Source organism: Candoia aspera, chromosome 6 (assembly GCF_035149785.1).
Source record: "Candoia aspera isolate rCanAsp1 chromosome 6, rCanAsp1.hap2, whole genome shotgun sequence".
In the NCBI taxonomy this organism is placed as follows: Eukaryota; Metazoa; Chordata; class Lepidosauria; order Squamata; family Boidae; genus Candoia; species Candoia aspera.
In genome coordinates, this window is record NC_086158.1 from 71,999,312 (window position 1) to 72,019,281 (window position 19,970).

At 39.2% G+C, this 19,970-nt stretch overlaps 1 protein-coding gene across 1 annotated transcript in view; it reads right to left on the reverse strand.

Annotated features, from left to right (window-relative positions):
* Positions 1–19,970, reverse strand: part of DNTT (DNA nucleotidylexotransferase) — a 175,166-nt gene that overhangs the window by 124,916 nt on the left and 30,280 nt on the right. Inside the window, exon 5 of the mRNA XM_063306162.1 lies at positions 14,917–14,981. Coding sequence (XP_063162232.1) covers positions 14,917–14,981 — 65 coding nt within the window. The remainder of the gene's footprint in view (positions 1–14,916; positions 14,982–19,970) is intronic.

Genomic DNA, 19,970 nt, shown 5'->3' on the forward strand with positions numbered 1-19,970 from the left:
AAGAAACAGGGTCCCGCAGGATCCTGGTGAATAGTGTTGGTGTAAACTAGTTTCAACTGTGTTTTTCTTTTTCTTTTATCTCATGCCTTTAATTTCTTTACCTCACTATATCTTACTTCTTTCCTGCCCTTTGCATACCCTTGCCTACCCTGAAAGACTATGATGGGTATGTATTTATGTGTAAATAAACAGCACACCCTAGCTCATTGTTGGTGCTTTGTGGAAAGCTGGAACTAGACATTCTGACTTCTTTTGATGAGCAAGCATGCTAACTTTCTATTATGTGCCAACAAATTATGTATCAAGTGAAGACTTAAAGAGCAAGCAAGGAACTGATCTCTGGAGGTAGCTATTAATTGTGAAATGCAATTCGTCTGACCATGGTGTCCAAATCAGACATCAAGCATGTTGTGAAATAAGGTTTTCTAAAGGTAGAACCTTTAAAAATTACTGGTTTAAAGAGTACAAAACCTTCCTTAGTTCATTATACCAAAGGATATCACAATGCCAGAAGTTCTTTATAAGAAACACCAGTAGCTTCCTTATTGAATAAAGGATACAGACTGATGAGAACAATCATCCATTCACACTATCTGCATAACCTCTCAAGATAAATGGAATAAAACATAATACAATTGAAGAAAATATTATAGCTTTAAATTAAGAGGAAAACTAAAATGCTATGTATGTCTAGTTGAATAGTATTGGCAATCAGTTGAAATATGTCATCAAATCTTTCATTTCAAATAGTGCTTTCATTACTCAGTGTTTTCTCCCACTACCCAGAGCTCATTAAGACATTTTAAATAAACAATTAAAGTAACACTGAATATGTATTCCTCCTTCAACAAAACATTGTTGGTGAATGCAGAAATAAATTATGGAGTTGCCTTTCTCTATAAGGCACATTTTGGCATGTTTTGATTTATTTACTCACAATTTAAAAAAAAACTTTCATGATTTCTATCTCTGTTCAACATAATTTGAATTGACTGTACAAAAAGAAAGAAATGATGCAGCAGCTCAGATTTAACATGTTTAATAAAATGAGGGCCTCGTTTTGAGGACTTTTTAATGAGTATGTAATATTAAGAGTTATGTGCTAGGCTGCTGCACATTACATAATAAAACAGATATCCACCCACCCCCTTCTGTATTAAAAGTAGTATTGGCCTGAAACCTATCTTCCCATTTCCAAAGGTTTCATTACCTTCTGGAAGGGCACCTCAATGTTTCACTTATTGTTGTGAGATCTCTTCATTATTCACATTCTTCACAGATGCTTTTGTTTCCAGATCTGAAAAAGTCTTCTGCAAGTTATTCCCACATTATGTCATGTCTTCGGCTTGAATTAAAGCAGGGGTGCTAGAAAAGCTATAGATAGCTATAAAGGTGGTATGGGTTTATTTCTTAAATTTATATCCTATCTTTTCTCAATGAGCCAAAGGCAGCTTAAAATGATCTCCTTTCATTTTACATGTGCTAGGTTGGTTTGAGAGAAAGTGACAGGCCCAGCCACACACTGGGTTTCTATGGCTGAGGATAGACTTGACTCTGGGTATTTTTAGTCCTAATCCAATACTTTACTTACATACCAGAACAAGTCAGATAGATGCCCATCAGCCACCTTATAATTTAGATTTTTTTTAAAAAACATGCCCCACTGATGAAGATGTCATCAAATGTTCTTCTATGAAGACGGAAAAGTGAAAGCAATATTTTTTTTCATCAAGTTGAATAAAAAATATTCAGCAATGGATATTCACCAATATGTCTGCAACTGTACCTTCATCCCAAGGCTTTCCCAAACCCTCTGAACAAGGTGGAGTGTAACAGGACAGCAGAAAATTGGTGAAATATTCCTCCCACCCATGATTTTCTCAAGGAAGCCTTTCATTAGCAAAGGAAATCTAGCTACATTCCATTCACATTCAAGGTATTGTAAACTGTCCCAGTTCCTTTGAGCTCTATATTTGACCCAAAGAAGATTATCCTGGATTAAAGATGATTCCTCCAAAAATGAAGAATAAGAAGGAAAAAATATAAACAAATACCCTGACAATATTCAGTCTTCTTACTTTATTAACCCAGAGTTGCCCATTCTAGCTGAAACCAATCTTAGAAGGTCTCCCCTCCCCAATAAAAGTTTGTGTGTCACTTTCATGTATACTTATATGTATGTGTGCTGTTTCTGTATTCCTGCCAGGAGCCACATTCTACGAAAAGTGAGAAGCAGGGGCAGTACAAAAAATAATAACTATTGATTGAAATTAATTGCCTGTATCCCACATTTGCACACACCAACTGATCTGCATATACCAACCATTTTCTCACACACAGACACACACACATTCCCATCATTCCTTTTGAGAGAATCAAGTAGAAGGAGAAGAAGAAGATGGAGATGAGGTAACATAAAAGGGCGACATTGGAAAGAAAAAGGGTAAGATAGACCAAAATTGGATGGAGATAAGAGGAGGGGAAGAAGTAATTGGAAATGAAGGAAAGGAAAGGAAAGAAAGGAGGCAGAAGTTCTGCTTAGGACTGAATTCTGTTTAGGATTGAATTGAACAAAATGCATTGAATTCAACTACTTCCCACAGCCACCTCCCATGCAATTGTTAATCTTCACACCAATCTTCAAAGGCATCTATTCTTTTTGGAAGTGATATCTGCAGTAATTTGTATTTTCTTCCCCTGCCTGCCTGCCTGCCTTTCCTGCCTGCCTGCCTGCCTGCCTTCCTCCTTCCATCCATCCATCCATCCATCAGTTAATCTAAGACTAACCCTTTCAGTATGCAATTAATTAGGGGGGAAAGTCTCTTCTAATTACAAGATAAATATGGTAACTCCATTGAAAGACCAAAGTTAGTTAATTAGAAACAAAATCATTTAGTATGAGTAGGTACTGGCAGAAATTTACCCATTCTTGTTCCTTTCTTACTTAAGAAACTTTGTTGGTGATTTGTGCTCTGAACAATAGCTTCCTTGTTCAGAACAACCAAATTCCAAGACACAATACAGTTCACAGGATGTATTTTTGCTTACTGTTTTGACACACCAAATGGTGAATTCTTTTCCCTAAAGACTTTCAACAGTACAAAGAATATTGTTTAGAAGATATATACATTTCAGTATTCTGCTACCTGCAAGAAGCCAAATGTAACTAAAAATAAAGCAAAGTGAAGGTGACTTGCTTTCTGGTTTAAAACTACATTAATAATAATTTATTTGTTTACCACAGTGACAAAGCTGCTTCTCTTTTGAAAAAAGTAAATAGAAAAGAAAAAGAATTGCTCTCCTCAGATATAGTGAGACATCAGGTACTCACTATATTCAAATATACACTTTCTTATTAACATGAGTAATGGCCTGGAAGACAATGCAATTCAGAAGCATCTGTAATGAACTTTGGGATGGCACCACCCTTTAACTCCAGACTTAACTAGCTTCTCCTCTCAAAATTAAATTGTATTTGTCTACAAGAAAAATGTCTTCCTGGGTTTATGGCAGTTCACAATTAATATTGTCATCCAAACCAACTCCTCGTGAGGAATAGGCATGTGGGAGAAAGAATACAATTTTTATTTTACCTCATAAAAATCACACTGCAAATCTGAACTGCACCTTACAGGAGAGACAGATAGGCAAGAAAATTTTTGGTATATTAATGCAAGAAGAATAGTTTGCCATTACCAAATAAGTCAGGGACATTATTAATATCGCATTAAGAAAGTGAAGAAACATATTCAGTGATCTGTAGATAAATGACTTACGAAATGACCTGACCAAAAATCATGGTTGTACCATTATTTACAAAAATCAATTTTCTGAAATGGTTCCTTTTCTATGCTATGTCATGATTCCATATAAGCCAAATGTTACACCTTGGGGTGGGCATCCTTCTTCCCAACAACCCCCCAGACCCCCATCCACCCAGGAATCCTATTTTTCAGCAGGGCAGTATAAGGTCAGCAAACAGATGTGGCAGACACATAGTCGCCATTCCTCCTCAAATACACTGCTGTTTAACTGCCATTTTGGCCACTAGAAATCATCCTCTTTGCCTAAGCAAAAAGACCTGGTGTTGCTGAAGACACAGAAAAGACCATCTCTCAGTAGGCAGAGAAGCCTTAATCTGAATGATTCCCAGGCATGTGGCATACTGAAGAATGCAGTCCCTCAACCACAGCATGCCCTGCACATGATTGCCTAGACAAGCAGGCAATGGACCATCTGTAGCAGCATGTCCTGAGATGACACTTCCCTAAAAGGGAGAGACAGGGTGGACAGGCTTGGGTCCAGCTTGTGTGAGGCTGTGGCTATAGGCCTAATGAGCGCATTAGCATTCGTCAGCTCTTCATTGGGATGGATCCAAAATCCATAAACTCTTCTTAGTATTTTAAACTTTTATCATTAAAGTTTCTTGCCCCCATTTACAAAATGATGGCAGGAAAGAAAAATGCTTGGAAGCAATACCTAAGTCAGTAGGAAGTATTTTGTCATCAAAGTTTTGCTTAAATATTGATATATTTTAAAAGGCATAAACATCAACAAATGATTTAATACTCTAAACTCTTGAATATGTTATGAACAAACAATTCGAATAATATGAGTATAGAACAAAGGATAAGAATTTGCCTTCTAGATAAATGACAGTGCTAGGCAACTCTTTAAAGAAAAGTCTAAGCAAATGCCAACTCCTATTTGTTTCTTCATATGAAATCTCTGCCTTATTATCAATGACAAACACAGCTACTAAGACTATATTCTTAAGAATCAGAAGGACTGAACTGTGAACTGATTTAGCTCCAATACACTCCCACTCATTATTTAAACACATTTCTTGGTTTGGGCTTTGGGAAGACTGTTGACATTGTACATACTCTACTTCAGTTATACCATTTTGTTTTGTTGCATCTCCCCCTTTAGGGCTGGGCAGACAGTGTGCCAGAGAGAAGAGAAATAAGCAAATATAGTTTTGGACACCATACTATGAGTAAGTACATTACATCTTGTATGTCCCTAATTTAAAACCTGATATTTTAATATTTAATTTTTCAGTGTGATTACTTGGGATAAGTCACTACTCTCTAATTACTCATTACTTCTGATTCAATATCCACGAGAATACTGGCTTAGAGATAATAATTCCCATTCACTCACCCAATAAAATTAAATGACATCCTAACGTGGGCTACTTAAAAAAAACTTTTGGATTTTTGCACAGTATTATTTTTATTCAACAGGTCAACATGCAAAAAAAAGCTACCATTACATTTGTGTGTTCCAACATGTGATGCAAGTACAGGTAGTCCTCAATTAGCAGCTGCCTCATATAGCAACTGTTCACATTTACAACAGGGATAAAAATGTAACTTTACAACCAATCCTCACATTTATGACCTTCACAGCAAAGGAAAGCCAAAGAAAGATTGTAAGCACAGTTGTGGTTTCACTTAGCAACTGCTTCGCTTAACAACCGAGTTGCCGGTCCCCATTGTGGTTGCTAAACGAGGACTACCTGTACTTAAGTCACAGCATTTGCCTAATGATGTTATCATGCATGTGTTGCCATTTGCTTCCTCTTGCTGCTCCATTAAGATGCAATTATTCCAAGGTGAACAGCTCGCTGGCCTCTTATCCCAAGGTGTCCTTCTGCAAGAAGCCAGGCCAGTGCTTAGGCTGCCCAGAGTAGTCCTCATTCTCAGCACCAGGGTGCACCAGGATGCCTCTCAAGAAAAGAAACCCAAAGAAAACAAGAAAAAAACTGGTTCCCACAAAAAAACCTGAATCCAACTAAATAATACTCCTGCCCCAAATATTGTCCAAAGAGAAACAGTTACTTTTCAATTTGTGAAGCAGCTAAGAAAAGGCCATTGTCAGTTTGGTGATCAGTAGCATTTCTCACACAGCACAGTCTTCAGGCCAAGCATAACAGGAATCCTATCCAAAAATACCGCAATTGTGCACCCCTAGGACATTAGAGTACCCCCAGCAATCACAGATCTGAATGCAGGTGCAAATCAAAGTACTTGGATCACAAAGTACTTATCTAAAAGGCCCCACTGCTATTAAATATCAGTTCAAATGGTGTCTGAAAAATGTATGTTGATTATAATCCAGGCTGAAAATTAAACGGAAGTTTTGTCCTCTGCAAGTAAATACTGAAAACTATGACGCATTACATGAGAGTAGCTACTAGGTTAACAAAGCACCTGTTGTCTTCCTTTGTTGACAGTATGGAAAATGTCACATTTAATTGCCTTTACAAAGCAGCTCCTCTTCTATATGAGAGCTCAGAAATGGTGTCGTAAAGTCCCACAGGCCTCCTCGAAGTTGAAAGGGGGAAAAAAATCCCTGTATTTATCAAAGATTGCCCAACCAGCACAGGCCAAAGCTCTAACATCAAAAGCTAAAAATAGAAATAGAATTGGAAAAAAACAATCATCGCGTTACAAAAGGAAAGAAAAGGCAATATATTTATATCTTAAAATGAAGTGGTTCTAACAAGACACTATCACCGACACATAATTCAAGATGCTTTGAACCTAATTTGCCGCTTCCATGGCACCCAGCCAGAGACAATGCAGCATTTAATGGTTGGCTGCCCACAGCTTGTATAAGTAAATTACACAGATGCCTCATTGAAGCTCCATATTTGCACAGAAAGTAAGATTTTGGGACATCTTTTCTAAACATATTCTAAACAGGCACAATGCAAGCATCAAATAAAAACAGTAGGATTGAAGATTATAAAACTTTTGGTGTATTGAATATCTTTTGGCTTAAGTATAATTCCCCATTTTCCTACACCACATTACACTGGTAGTCCCAATACAATCTGCTGGTCATTTGAAGGTACCTACTCAGCAAATCTTGTTTGTTTTATAACAGTTTAGATTTCTTATGCTTTCTCTTAAAGAAATGTGGAAATTTTCCATTGTCTGCAAAAGTTCTCTAGCCTCTCCCAGAGACATCTAGTCCACAGAATTCCTGGAGAATGAAAATGAACTTATAACTCAGAACATCCTTCTCCAATCTGCTATGGTCCAGTTGTGTTGAATACCCAGCAGGTTTTGGCCATGATATTTAGGTATTTCAGGAACTGCAGTCCCAAAACATCTGGACCATGTCCAGTTAAGGAAAACTAATATAGATATCACTTCTTTCTCAGATGTTGGTATGCATGCAAAATGAGTATGTAGGGAGGTTTATCATGGCAGCCCACTCTGCTGTTTGACCTTTGTATGCTTCTATTTAGCAGCATTATAACTCATCAGTGGCCTTGGTTTTAAACTATAGAATCCATTGTGTGCCACACTTTCCCAAACCTTCTTGTTGGATCTCAGGTAGGAGATAAGGATTTGCCTATGGCAAATCTGTGTTGTTAGGTTGGTTTCTGGAGTTATTTTTCACTACACAACTTAACAGGTGCACAGTTCTGAAAAGCGATGAAATCTTTAGTACTGCTATACAATAGAGACTTAGAAAAGAAAAATCCAAATTAATCAGACTAGCATAATCTCCTGTGCCTCTTACTACACTGTGGTTTATGGCATGGTTTCAATCAAATAAACACAAGTGACAAGACCCATGACCTTTCAAACTCTGCCTACCTTTCATACAGTGAAAGCACTAAGCAATAATACAGTAAGCAATAATCCTAAGCAACCCTAAGCAATAATACAGTAAAATGAATCCAGTGTAGCTTCCATCCATTCTGGATATGCCAGCTCTTAAATTTGTGTCTCATTGTTCCTCATATCCAAGAGCAAGCAATACTGAAAGCCACATATGCACATATAAACACACCCAGTGCAAAGAATGTTGACTGAAATTATCTGATGTCAGCAGTGTGGGAGCCTTTATAAAAGGTTTTCTAGAGGAAATCATTGAAAGACTAAAGATTGATTTTAAATGGTTTGGGAATCAAAAGCAAAATCTAAGCAAATGCAATTACCCTCACTTTATTTTGGAGCCCTAATTTAGTCTTGAGATGATGATATAGTAACAGAACTATTCGATTAAGGCTCTTTATGTACTTAGTACAAATGAAGAGCTCTTAAATTGTGACGTTATGCCCAAACTCAGTATTGTTGAGAAACCAATGCAACAGTGCACTCCTCTATATGTTTATTCAGAAGTAAGTCCCCTTGACTATATCCCTATAGGGGACAGAACTTTTCAAAACATAAGGAGTAGATCTCCTAAGTAACATCCTATTATTAATGGCAGACCTTGACACACAAAGCCTGTTGTCTTGAATCCATCAAATGGGATTAAGGATAAAAAAGAGAAAAGCACCTTTTCACCCAGAGGAAAGTTTCTTGATTGTTGGGTTCTCTGAGCCTTTCCTAAAAGCCATGAAGAGCATCAGCAGAGCCAGCAAATGCCATCATCTGCAAATGCCAGGGTTCACAAACTCTATCACTGCTGGTCACTACCTAAGCTCAGCCCTCAGCTGTCCCTTTTACATTTATCCCCTTGCCACTCACCATTGAGAGGATAAGTGAAAGGTGCAAAGAGGAACGATAAGAGTCTGCAAAATTCAGCAAAAACTCATGAGCTGATGTCAGAGTATGTGTCACCTGATTGCTCTATTGTCTTCCCTATATGCTTTGTTTAATGGTTGGTCAATGACCATAATAAAGTATATTTATCTATCTGAAGTTTCATTTGAATCCTTCCCCATTTGGCTAGTTCAACACATCCTGAAGACAGGATGGCCCCTTCCTTCCATTTCATGTACCAAAACAAACTAATCCGATAATTGAATCTTTTTCAGCTTTGGCAGTGTCATAGCATTCTGAAATGTATCTGGGGGTAGCTGTCCAGTTTAGGGATGCAGAGTTTAAAAGAACCGCTAAGGAAATCAGGTAATTTGTCTTAGGTCATTTCTCCATTAGCAATTTACAGCAATTCAGCCTTCACCATGAGAATCCTTTGAAATTGAAGTGGTTTACAAATCTCATTCATAAATAAATAAATAAATAAATAACCATAATTGTACCACATAACAGTAATAAGGACAGGTTCTACATTATTTCAACAAAAGTGAGGCCATTATAAGCCAGTAGTGGAAAAATGGCTTTAGCTGATAAGTTTCATTATACTACATTAGGCTTTTCCAGTCTAATATAGTTATATTTCTATGATAAAAACACTTCACTTTAAGGTAAGTTTAAGGAAATATGTCCAATTTCCACTTGTCACTCAAAAAGATGGAACATTGCAATATAAAAACACTATCTCATAGTCCATACTACATAAATTGTGAAAACTTGGTTCAGACCTGTAAGTAAGAAAACTGCTGGAACTTTACAAGCCAGGATCCATGTAACCAATTTGCCTTGCTCTTTTAGGTCAACAATAGATTGTGGAGGGATGGTTCCTGACAGAGTTTCAACAAACAGAACCTTCCCAGTCACTGGATAGAAAAAAAAACACTCTGATGAATTTGTGCAAAGTATAGTGTTTCCTCCACATTTCATTTGTATAGAAACCGTGCAAGCAGAAACTCATTCATGGTGATACCACTCAGTACCAGTGCTAGGATGCACACAAATTTGGGCTGCTATCTAACATATCTCTTACATGCAACACAGATCACTGTCACTTCAAAAAAAGAGTTCCTTCCACAATTAAATTATGTAGTGAGAGCACTGGTCATTTTTATCCATGCTTAGAATCGCTACTGTTCATTAATCCAACTGCAAATGTTATAAATTCTTAATTCTTTTTTCTGGGATGCAAATTTTACATTCCCTAATTCCAAAAGGGCAACAATATGCTGTTTTTGTAGGCCTGCTACCCTCTTGTTCTCATTACCCCCTTAACTAATTACTGAACAAAGCAAAATGTGAAACAGATTAGAGGTGTCTACAGTTATTTACCTTCATACAATAGTAAATCTTGTAAATTCTAGGCTATAGTATTAATTGAAAAATGAAGAGAAAAACATAGCTGTTAACAGTATTGATGCAAATGAGAGAGAACAATATATTCTGGAACAGACTTCCGATGTGGCACGTAGCAGGCACAAAAACTGTATAATAATGTCCCTGTTTTGAGATGTCAATTCTGCTAGAGGATGAAAAATTTAAAAAGTTTCAAACAGCCCAAACAAAGCAATATATCTTAATGTTAAAACATATCTGAAATAATTATGGGGGGGAAAATCAGACAGTGATTGTGGTGTAAATTTCATAAGTGAAGAAAACAACCTAGTAGCTTGAACAGTTTCTGAATTATTAGCAGCATGGTTGATCAAAATTCAGTAACTAACTAGCAGAACCTGGTTGCAGTCTGTGACCCAGCACAGCCAATCTGTTCCTCATTTTGATGGAACGATTAGCATTCTTTGCATCCTGAGAACCTACATATATTCATATTTACTAGACAGAAAGAACAGCAGCATGACTCTTTGAAAGCCCATCTCCCAGTTCATGAAACTGCTCAAATTTCTCAATTGCTGAAAGAGGTCTCAGTAACCTTTACAACAAGTCTAAATTAATAGGTCAGCTACCACCAAAATTTGACCAGAGAGATTGACAGAGAGATTGTACAGCCTTGTCTTTCAGCTGGGATGAGCAACACAAATACCACAGACTGCCTGCACCCAACACCTCCAAAATATTAAAAGTTCTAACTGTCAGGGCAGCCACGCTCAGAATAAGGCTCAGACTCACTTAGAAGGTCTAAGGATTTCTGGTTTTATTTGAACGGTGTGCGTGCAAAGAGAAAGACGGGAATCCTTCTGTGGTGACAGGGTGCCCTGTATATACTTTGCTGGCGGACGTTGTGCTTCTCTGCCCTCGGGCCAGGACCGGATGGATGCTTGAGACTGCGATGCGTCAGCTGATGGGCGATCCCGGCGATCTCCTTTGTCTCCCTGTCTTCGTCCGGACCGGGCGCATCCCCTGAAGGTGTTTCCCCGATCTTCTGATAGGTGTTAACTACTGCCTGATGGGTGCTCCCATTATGTTGGGCATTACTCTGTGGACATGCGTGCCTGAGGGAGGTGTGAATGCATCCCCGGGGGGAATGGGAAGGTGTTCCCCTTGCCTCTTGATGGGTGCTAAGTTTGGTCTGAAGGGCTTATCTATTGTGTTGGGGGTTCCCTTCTGGATATGGGTGCTTGAGTGATTTAGGGATTATGCTTATCCCTTCCTCTTACCTAATGTGCATGTTCCCCGTTGTGATGCACATATGCCTTGCAACGGGGAACATGACACTAACGTTCCTACAGAGAGCCAGTTTGGTGCAGTGGTTAAGGCACCAGGCTAAAAACTGGGAGATGATGAGTTCTAGTTCCACCTTAGGCACAAAGCCACCTGGGTGACCTTCAGCCAGTCCTCTCTCTCAGCCCAAGAAGCAGGCAATGGCAAACTACTTTTTAAAAAAAACCTTGCTAAGAAAACTGCTGGAACTAGTCCAGGCAGTCACCAGGAGTCAACACTAATATATTGCAAAGGGGAAGTAGATGGAAAAACTCAAGCTGTTAGCTGCAGGTAACTTCACTATGTTCAAAAACCATATTATAATGTCATCAGACAGTTATATAACCTTTCTTTGGCCAAGGGCTGTACTAGATGCTTGAGCACTGGACTAGGGAAGCACACTTCAAAAGGTGGAGGCAGGGAAGAGAGGTGGGCGGTGTTGCCACATTCAACTTTATAACTTAGATGCAATTTGGGGACAGATCTGGGAATTATTCTGTAAGCTCTCAGAGATGTATGTTGTTTGTTTTATAACAGTTTAAATTTCTTATGATTCCCCTTAAAGAAATGTGGAAATTGTCCATTGTCTCCAATAGCTCTCCAGCCTCTCCCAGAGACCTCTAGTCCACAGAATTCCTGGAGAGTGAAAATGAGTTTATAACTCAGAACAGCCTTCTCCAGTCTGCTTTAGTCCAGATGTGTTGGGACTTCAGTTCCCAGAATACCCAGCACATTTGGGTATTGTCCTGACTAAGCAAAGACCACACCGAGATGAGGAGAAAGTCTCTAGCATTTTATTTAACTGCTATTGTAGACAGAAAATCCTACCAAACTGAAGAAGCATGGGAAAACCCAGACAGATAAACCCCAAAACTCAAGGTGGGTCTATTCTGGGTTTCTCTGAATGACAGCTCAATGCCTCTAAACTATGCATGCGTTTTCCCCCTGGATAGGGGCCCCCTCCTGCTCACCATCCGTACTCATGACAGGTATTTCAGGAACTGCAGTCCCAATACATCTGGACAACATCCAGTTAAGGAAAGCTTAACTTATCGGTGGCCTTGGTTTTAAAACTATAGAATCCATTGTGTGCCACATTTTCCCAAACCTTCTTGTTGGATCTCAGGTAGAAGGTACAGATTTGCCTGTGGGAAATCTGTGTTGTTAAGTTGGTTTCTGAGGTTATTTTTTACTGCACAACTTCACCCAGCACCTCTAAAATACTAAAAAGTGGGTCTGAAAATACTGGTCCACTCACTTGAGAGTCATCACCCTGTCACCAACCTTGTAGCCACTAAGCAGGGCATGGAGTGGAAGTGTCCCCCACCTCCAGGTTTCCTTTAATTCCAGCACAGAGGAGAATTCTGTGCTGATTTCACACTGGAATGACTGCTTCTAAAACAATGAAGTTGAACAAATGCTTGCCAGGAATGCTTTGTGCACATAACAGCATATATAGAAATTTGAACTGGGCTATACATAAGGTGAGAGCTGCTTTGGTGTGGTGGTTAAGGCACTAGGCTAGAAACCAGAAGACCATGAGTTCTAGTCCTGCCTTAGGCACAAAGCCAGCTGGGGAAGAAGAAGGCAAGGGCAAACCACTTCCAACAAACCTTGCCAAGAAAACTGCAGGGACTTGTCCAGGCAGTCACTAAGAGTCAACACTGACTTAAAGACAAAAAAAACAACATAAGGTATGGGTGGGCCTGAATGTGTACAATAATTGCAGTGATTTTTCTTAAATATACAAAATAGGGAAAGCATACAGAGCACTGTTTCTGAAACTCTTTCCAACTCCTTAATAGCAGCATCATTCTGGGTTACATGACCAGAATGAAAGAGGAAGGGGCTTAAGAATGGAACAATCAGCAGTATTCCAAAGCACTGCCTTTCTGCCTCTCTGGTAGGTAAGTACATGATTCCTTTCCAACATTCCATTGGGTTGGAAAGGATTTTAAGGTACTGTATATGTACAGTATATGTATATGTATATGATGTATATGTGTTCCAAAAAAACTGATCTGCCTGAACCTAAATCAATGCTACTATTTAGATCAATGAATAAATAAAATACTTATGTCATAAATAAATACCATTACTAGTTTAATAAATTTTATTTTAAAAACTTTAATTAAATTATTGATTGTATTAATTTTGTTTCCCCCATATATGTGGTTGAAATAACAGCACTTTACTTTGAGTTTCAGTGGATTCAGAGTTCCAAATCAGGATGAATCCTGCAGGGTGATGAGCTCTAGTTGATTAGAACATATTGTTAATGACTGCTCTGAAACAAACCATGTGATTGATTCAGTGTTTGCCAAGCTCAAAACTCAACCACTCTTTACTCTTCAAAACAGTTAATTGTAAATGGGACTACCAATACAGAAAATGTAACCTGAAAATCTCAGCTGGGCACATATTGAAACAATCAGAGGCCACCACCTTTCTTAGGCATTGTAGAAGATTTTTGACAAAAGGATCCATTCACTATGGGACCAACATCCAGATGGGGGGTAGTCTCTTTCTTGCTAGGGTGTCTTCAAGCAGACCCTGGGGGGCTATCTGTGGAAATACCCTGACTCCTAATTTCCTGCATCAGACACAAATTGGAATAGATGGCTTACAAAATGCTCTCCAGCTTTATGATTCTTTGGCCACATGACCGTCAATTTGATTATTTATTTATTATTTATTTATTTGCCGGGCTTACATGCTGCTCCAATCAATAGCAACTCTGAACAGTTTACATACTGTTTTACCGATAATGTTAACCTTCATGGTCATTGTTTCTCAGATCCCAAGGGATATAAATTATCTCAGACATTGCTGCAGTCAGTTGCAATAAAGATTTATTTGGGAGAGAAACAGAACTGTTTAAGTTGGCTTTTCTCATGCACACATATAAAGAGAGAGGAAAACAGAGAGAAAGAGAGAAAACAGGGTGTGATTCATACCCTCTGGTGTCAACTCATGATGCTGGGACTGTGTGTGAACAGAACTAAGTAACCATGTGGAAAAAGGCTAATGGCATGCATATTTCCTTCACACTTCCTCCTTGCAGGATGCTGATTAGCTCAAAAAGGATCTCTCTGTACTTTCTTAACTCATACACAATTCCCAGCCATTTGACAAGCAGCTCCAACAGCTCTGGTTGGGTGAGATCAGAGAAACTACTATTCATTCTCAAGTATATTTGGCAACCTGTTACCTGCCAATGTATTGGCACAACTATTCCCAGAAAATGTGTTCAAGATAATAAACTCCAGAAATTATCAGGTCACAGCTCACATGGAAGCCTCTGCATGCATACCAAGGCCCCCCAGTGCAGAAAATTGCATTCTACCCATGGAGACCATCTGTTCAATGACATCACTAGCACAGCATAGCAATAGGAAAAGCTGTTCACTGTTCAGTGTTGAATTGTACATGGGAATGTATCACCAATACAGAGCTTTATGGTCAAAGAGTTTGTAAAAGTATCAGGTTTAACTGGAAAATAATCCAAACTTTGCACACATATTTATTTAAAAATAAATCCCATTGTAATTAACAGGAATTATTTCCAAATGAAGAAAACTAGGACAGTTGTTTCCTGATGTGTATATGAATCCTAGATTTATGACCCACAACTTGTGTTTAAAAATATTAGCAGATTGCTTTAACCTTGGCAAAAAAAAATTGTATATATTACCGTGAGCTTTTGGTTATAATTCTTTAAAGTTGTCCTTCTCTGGCAGGCATATTGGGAAATGGAATCTCTGCCAAGAAGTGAAGTAGCAGAACGATCTTCACCTACCTAGGCAGACAGGGGGGAAAAGACACCATTTGTCAATCCAACAGCTCAGAGATCAAAGGATTCAAAGCATTTCAAATGAGCATCCTGATCTGAATTTACTGCACTATCACATTTAATCATATTCATGTTAAAGTGAATGCAAATAAAGCCCTTCCTTGTTGCCCCATTTGACAAATTGTAAGATTTATGGGACAGGCCCAACATACATAGCCCATGCTCCATACACATATTTAATAGCTTGCTTCAGTTCAGGTCCCACAGAATTATAAAAGTAGAAAGTTAGGTGGGACCTATTTACTTACTTATTTATCCATTTATTTATCCATTCATTCATTCCTTTTGTTGTTAAAGAAATAGAACACCTGAACACATAGACAAATGTTTTTCAAAAGAGAGTAAACACCTGGGTGCATGATGGGTGGTTGGGTGGGTATATATGGGCCTATGCACAGACAGAGACAGCTAAAAATAAATATATGACCTTGAGGAGATGCACAAACCATTTTAAATATATATATATTCACAATTTAATTCAGAATTATTTTTGTAAAGACAAAGGTAATCAGAAAAATCATTATTCATACAGCTAATAAAGGGTGACTAGATTCATATAAACATATCTCTCCTTTCTGTGAGATTTTTCAAAGCCTATTATTGTATATATTTTAATCCCAGTGCAAATTCTCAACATTTTCTACCACTAATCTAAAGTACAGTAAAATGCTGTTGTGCTTATGTGGGTTTTCAAGAGGCATCTGTTTGGCCACTGTGGGACAAGTATATTGAGCTAAATGGGTCTTTGGCCTAATCTAGTAGTTGACTTCTTCTTGAGGATTATCCCCACATAGCCATTGGGTGGGCAACAAGAAGAGTTGTATACAGCTTTCTGTTTGGGTTAAACAATCAGTGTTATTCTGGATCTACTCTTCCTTGCATGTTTTATTATTCCTCTCTTTTCCTTTTCTTGTAAAATATTTTGTCTCTTGAATTCTCTCCAATTCCTAATCTCTGCCTTGAAATGCAATAATATTACTTCCTTGAATTAAACAGAGTTGTTTCCAAGAGAGTCCAAGTGTTAACATAAGAAAATCTGATGGTAACAGATACCTTGTCCTTATGACTAAAAGATAAAAATACGTTATCCTATAAATTCGTACTGTAAGAACAATACCCAGTTAGTTCTACACAAGTAGACTAATTAACATACAAGTCAAATGAACTTTGTATAACCAAGACACATATCAGAGTAAAAATAAGAATTTTAATGAAATAAAACCAGGCAGAAAAGACCCTACTTTGAGTATGTTTAAAGTAGCTCATGATGTTTTGCTACCAGAATGATCTCAGTGTAGGCTTTTTTGCTACCTCTAGAATTAAGGAAGAGTTGAAATAAAGGTTAATTGGTTTTTAAGGGTTTTCAAATTAATTCTGCTGTAATTTAATTGGAGCAACGTGAAGTAGACATTGGTTATGTTACGATCAGCTAATTTTAGATGAGGGTCAGTGACAAATAATGGACTCTAGTAGAGTGATGAGACTTGCCCACTGCAGGAGACCTAGAAAGGCCACTCTTACCTAGGAAGTGAGAGAAAACTGCTATGATCTGATGCTATAATTAGGCAGAATGAGGCAAATTTGGGGTATTGTCATAGAAGAGCAAATTGTGTACTTTGAAAAGTATTTGCATTCTCCACAACCAAGCTCCAACTATTTTTAGCTAGAAATTATAATATAATTGATCTAAAACAAGATTAAGTAGGCAAGAAAATGTTCCTGGTGTTATAATCAAACAATTGCAAAACTGGAGACATTCAAACTTCAGTTGAGACAATAATGATTTTATTAATTTATTCAACATACTCATCAGCTATCTTGGAGATTATAAGAAAAATGCCTGTTTTGGTGATTTAGCATAATAAAAAATATTGCCTACACAAAGTCAGTACTGAAAGCTTATAACAACCAGAAAGCAAGTCACATTTAAACTGCTCCCCTGCCCCAATGAGATAATCAAATTAAAACAAATTCCATTCAGCGTCTCAGTGGTACCCATAAGAGGAAGCTATAAAGAATAAATTTATCTTTTGGGCTCTTCTAAGGGACTGTGAGGGTGAGGTATGATGCTCTGTTACATTGTCTACCATACTGTCATGAGTACTGATGGTGAGCAGGAGTGGGCCCCTATCCAGGGGGGAAAACGCATGCGGAGTACTGAGGAGTTAAGCAGCCATTCGAAGAGACACAGATCAGACCCGCCTTGACTTTTGGGGTTTATCTGTCTGGGTTTTTCCCATGCTTCTTCAGTTTGTTAGGATTTTCTGTCTAATGTAGCAGTAATAAAACACTAGAGACCTATTCCATGTCTCAGCGTGGTTCCTGGCTGTTAGGACATCAATCCTAACAAACTCTCTACTCCCATTGAAAGAGGGAGGAACAAAAAAAAAAAGGAAGAGACATTTGGGAAAATGTCTTTGGTAATTCGGCAGGCCATCCAACAACTGGCAGCAGCATTGCAACAACATCAACAACAAGTAGATCTCCAGATCAACACATTACAAGCAGCCATGCTACAGCAGTTACAACAACCAGCTCCAATTAACCCACAACCGTTACCAGCAGCAGCAGCAGCAGCTCCGCCAGTAGTCTTGAGATCCCAGGGCAGTCTACCAGAGAAGTTTGGAGGAGAAGCAGGACAGTTGAGAACCTTTCTCACACAGTGCACAATGTTTTTCGACAGCAGACTGGCAGAGTTTCCCACAGACAGAACCAGAGTCACCTTCATTTTAAGTCTGCTAAAGGGCCCAGCAGCCAAATGGGCTATTCCCATGGTGGAGAACAACAACCCAATTCTCAACGACTACCAAAATTTTCTAGCAGGGTTCCGAGCACACTTTGACGACCTGATCAGAGAGGTCACTGCCAGCCGGGAAATTCGGAAGCTCAAGCAAGGCAACAAGAGGGTGGGAATTTACATTGCTGATTTCAAGCTGTTAGCAGGAGATCTGGACTGGAATGAGAGTGCCTTGAAAGACCAATTCCAACAGGGGCTGGATGAAGAAATTAAAAATGAATTAGTGCGCCAGGGAACACTAGCTACCCTAGAAGGTTTATATCAACTGTCCATGGTCGTAGACGCCAGGCTAGAAAAGCTCAGACAGATGCAGCCAGGGAGAAACAGGGGCCTCAGAGCGCTTCCAGGATTTCCAACTCTCTCCGCATCATCTCTTTACTCAGGACCAGAGGAGCCGATGCAGATCGGGGCAAGCAGGAGGCTTATTTCCGAGGCTGAGAGACAGAGAAGGAGAGAGAGAACCCTCTGTTTCTACTGCGGAGTCCAGGGACACATGGTGAGAGCTTGCCCAGCGAGAAGCCAAGCAAATTCTGTAAGAGCCCCAGGGCAAGCAGCAGAACCAAGAGCCACCTCCACCTCTGCTTCCAACCAGGGAAACTCCGTTGGTCTCCCTCCACAGAGCTCAGCAGGGACACCATCAATCAATTAAGAAGGGCTCATTCCGAGGATTCCAGGCAATCCTTTTACTACTTACCAGTCATAATGCACATAAACCCAGAGCACCAGGTCAAGCTAGAGGCCCTCGTGGATTCCAGAGCTTCCACCAATTTTATTGATGTGCAGACTGTACAAGACCTCAACATCCCAACCATAGAATTGCCATGTCCCATAGAAGTTGAGACCATTGACAGCCAGCCCCTCAAGGCAGGGCCGATTAGAAGTTTCACAGAACCTTTGCAACTAACAACGGGAGGATCCAACTTTATGTTACTGCATCACTTAATATGCCTATAGTCCTGGGCACACCTTGGCTGAAGATCCACAACCCATTGTTGAACTAGACTACGGGAGCAATCTCCTTCCCAGCTAAGGAATGCCAGCACCACAAGATTCAAGCCGTTCTCCTCTCTCCAGCAACCAAAGCAGTCACGGAAGCAGGGGGAGTCCAGTTGCCAGCCAAGTATGCAGATTTTGCAGATGTTTTCAGCGAACAAGAGGCCACAGCACTACCTCCCCATAGGGACTGTGATTGCACCATTGAGTTGATACCAGGAGCCAAGATTCCAGCAAGGAAACAATATCCCATGTCCCCCAAGGAACTAGCCACCTTAAAGGATTACTTAGATTCTAATCTCCAAAAGGGTTTCATCCGACCATCTACTTCCCCAGCGTCTGCTCCTACCTTCTTCGTACCAAAGAAGCCTGACCCGTTGGCACCAGCAAACCAGGAGGCACCCATGAGAATGGTGCATGATTTCAGTTCCCTCAATAAAGTCACGGTCAAGGAAAATTACCCACTCCCCCTAATATCTGATCTGCTGGATCGCTTACAGAAAGCACACATTTTTACTAGGTTGGACCTCAGGAATGTGTACAATCTGATCCGGATGAAAGAGGGGCATGAATATCTGACTGCCTTCGATACCAGGTTTGGTAAATTTGAGTACCTTGTTTTGCCCTTTGGCTTGTCTAATGCAGGAGCCATATTTTCCCGATTTATGAATCAAATTTTCTCTGATTTACTAGATAAGTATCTGGTCGTTTATCTAGATGACATATTAATATTCTCTGAGGATGCTACAATTCATGTAACCCATGTATGTAATGTCTTACAAAGACTGAGAGAGAACAAGCTGTTCGCCAAGCTAGAGAAGTGTGCCTTCGATTTAACTGAATTACATTTCCTGGGCTATAAAATATCAACAGAAGGCATATCCATGGATCCTTCTAAGGTCCAGGAAATTCTCTCTTGGCAACCCCCCAGAAACGTGAAAGAGGTACAAAAATTTCTAGGGTTCTGCAATTTTTACAGGAGATTCATAAATAAATTTAGTGACAGGGCTAAACCCCTCACACAGCTTTTGAAGAAAGGATCAAAATTCATTTGGGGGGAGAGAGAGCAAGCAGCCTTCCAAGAATTTAAGCAACTCTTTGCATC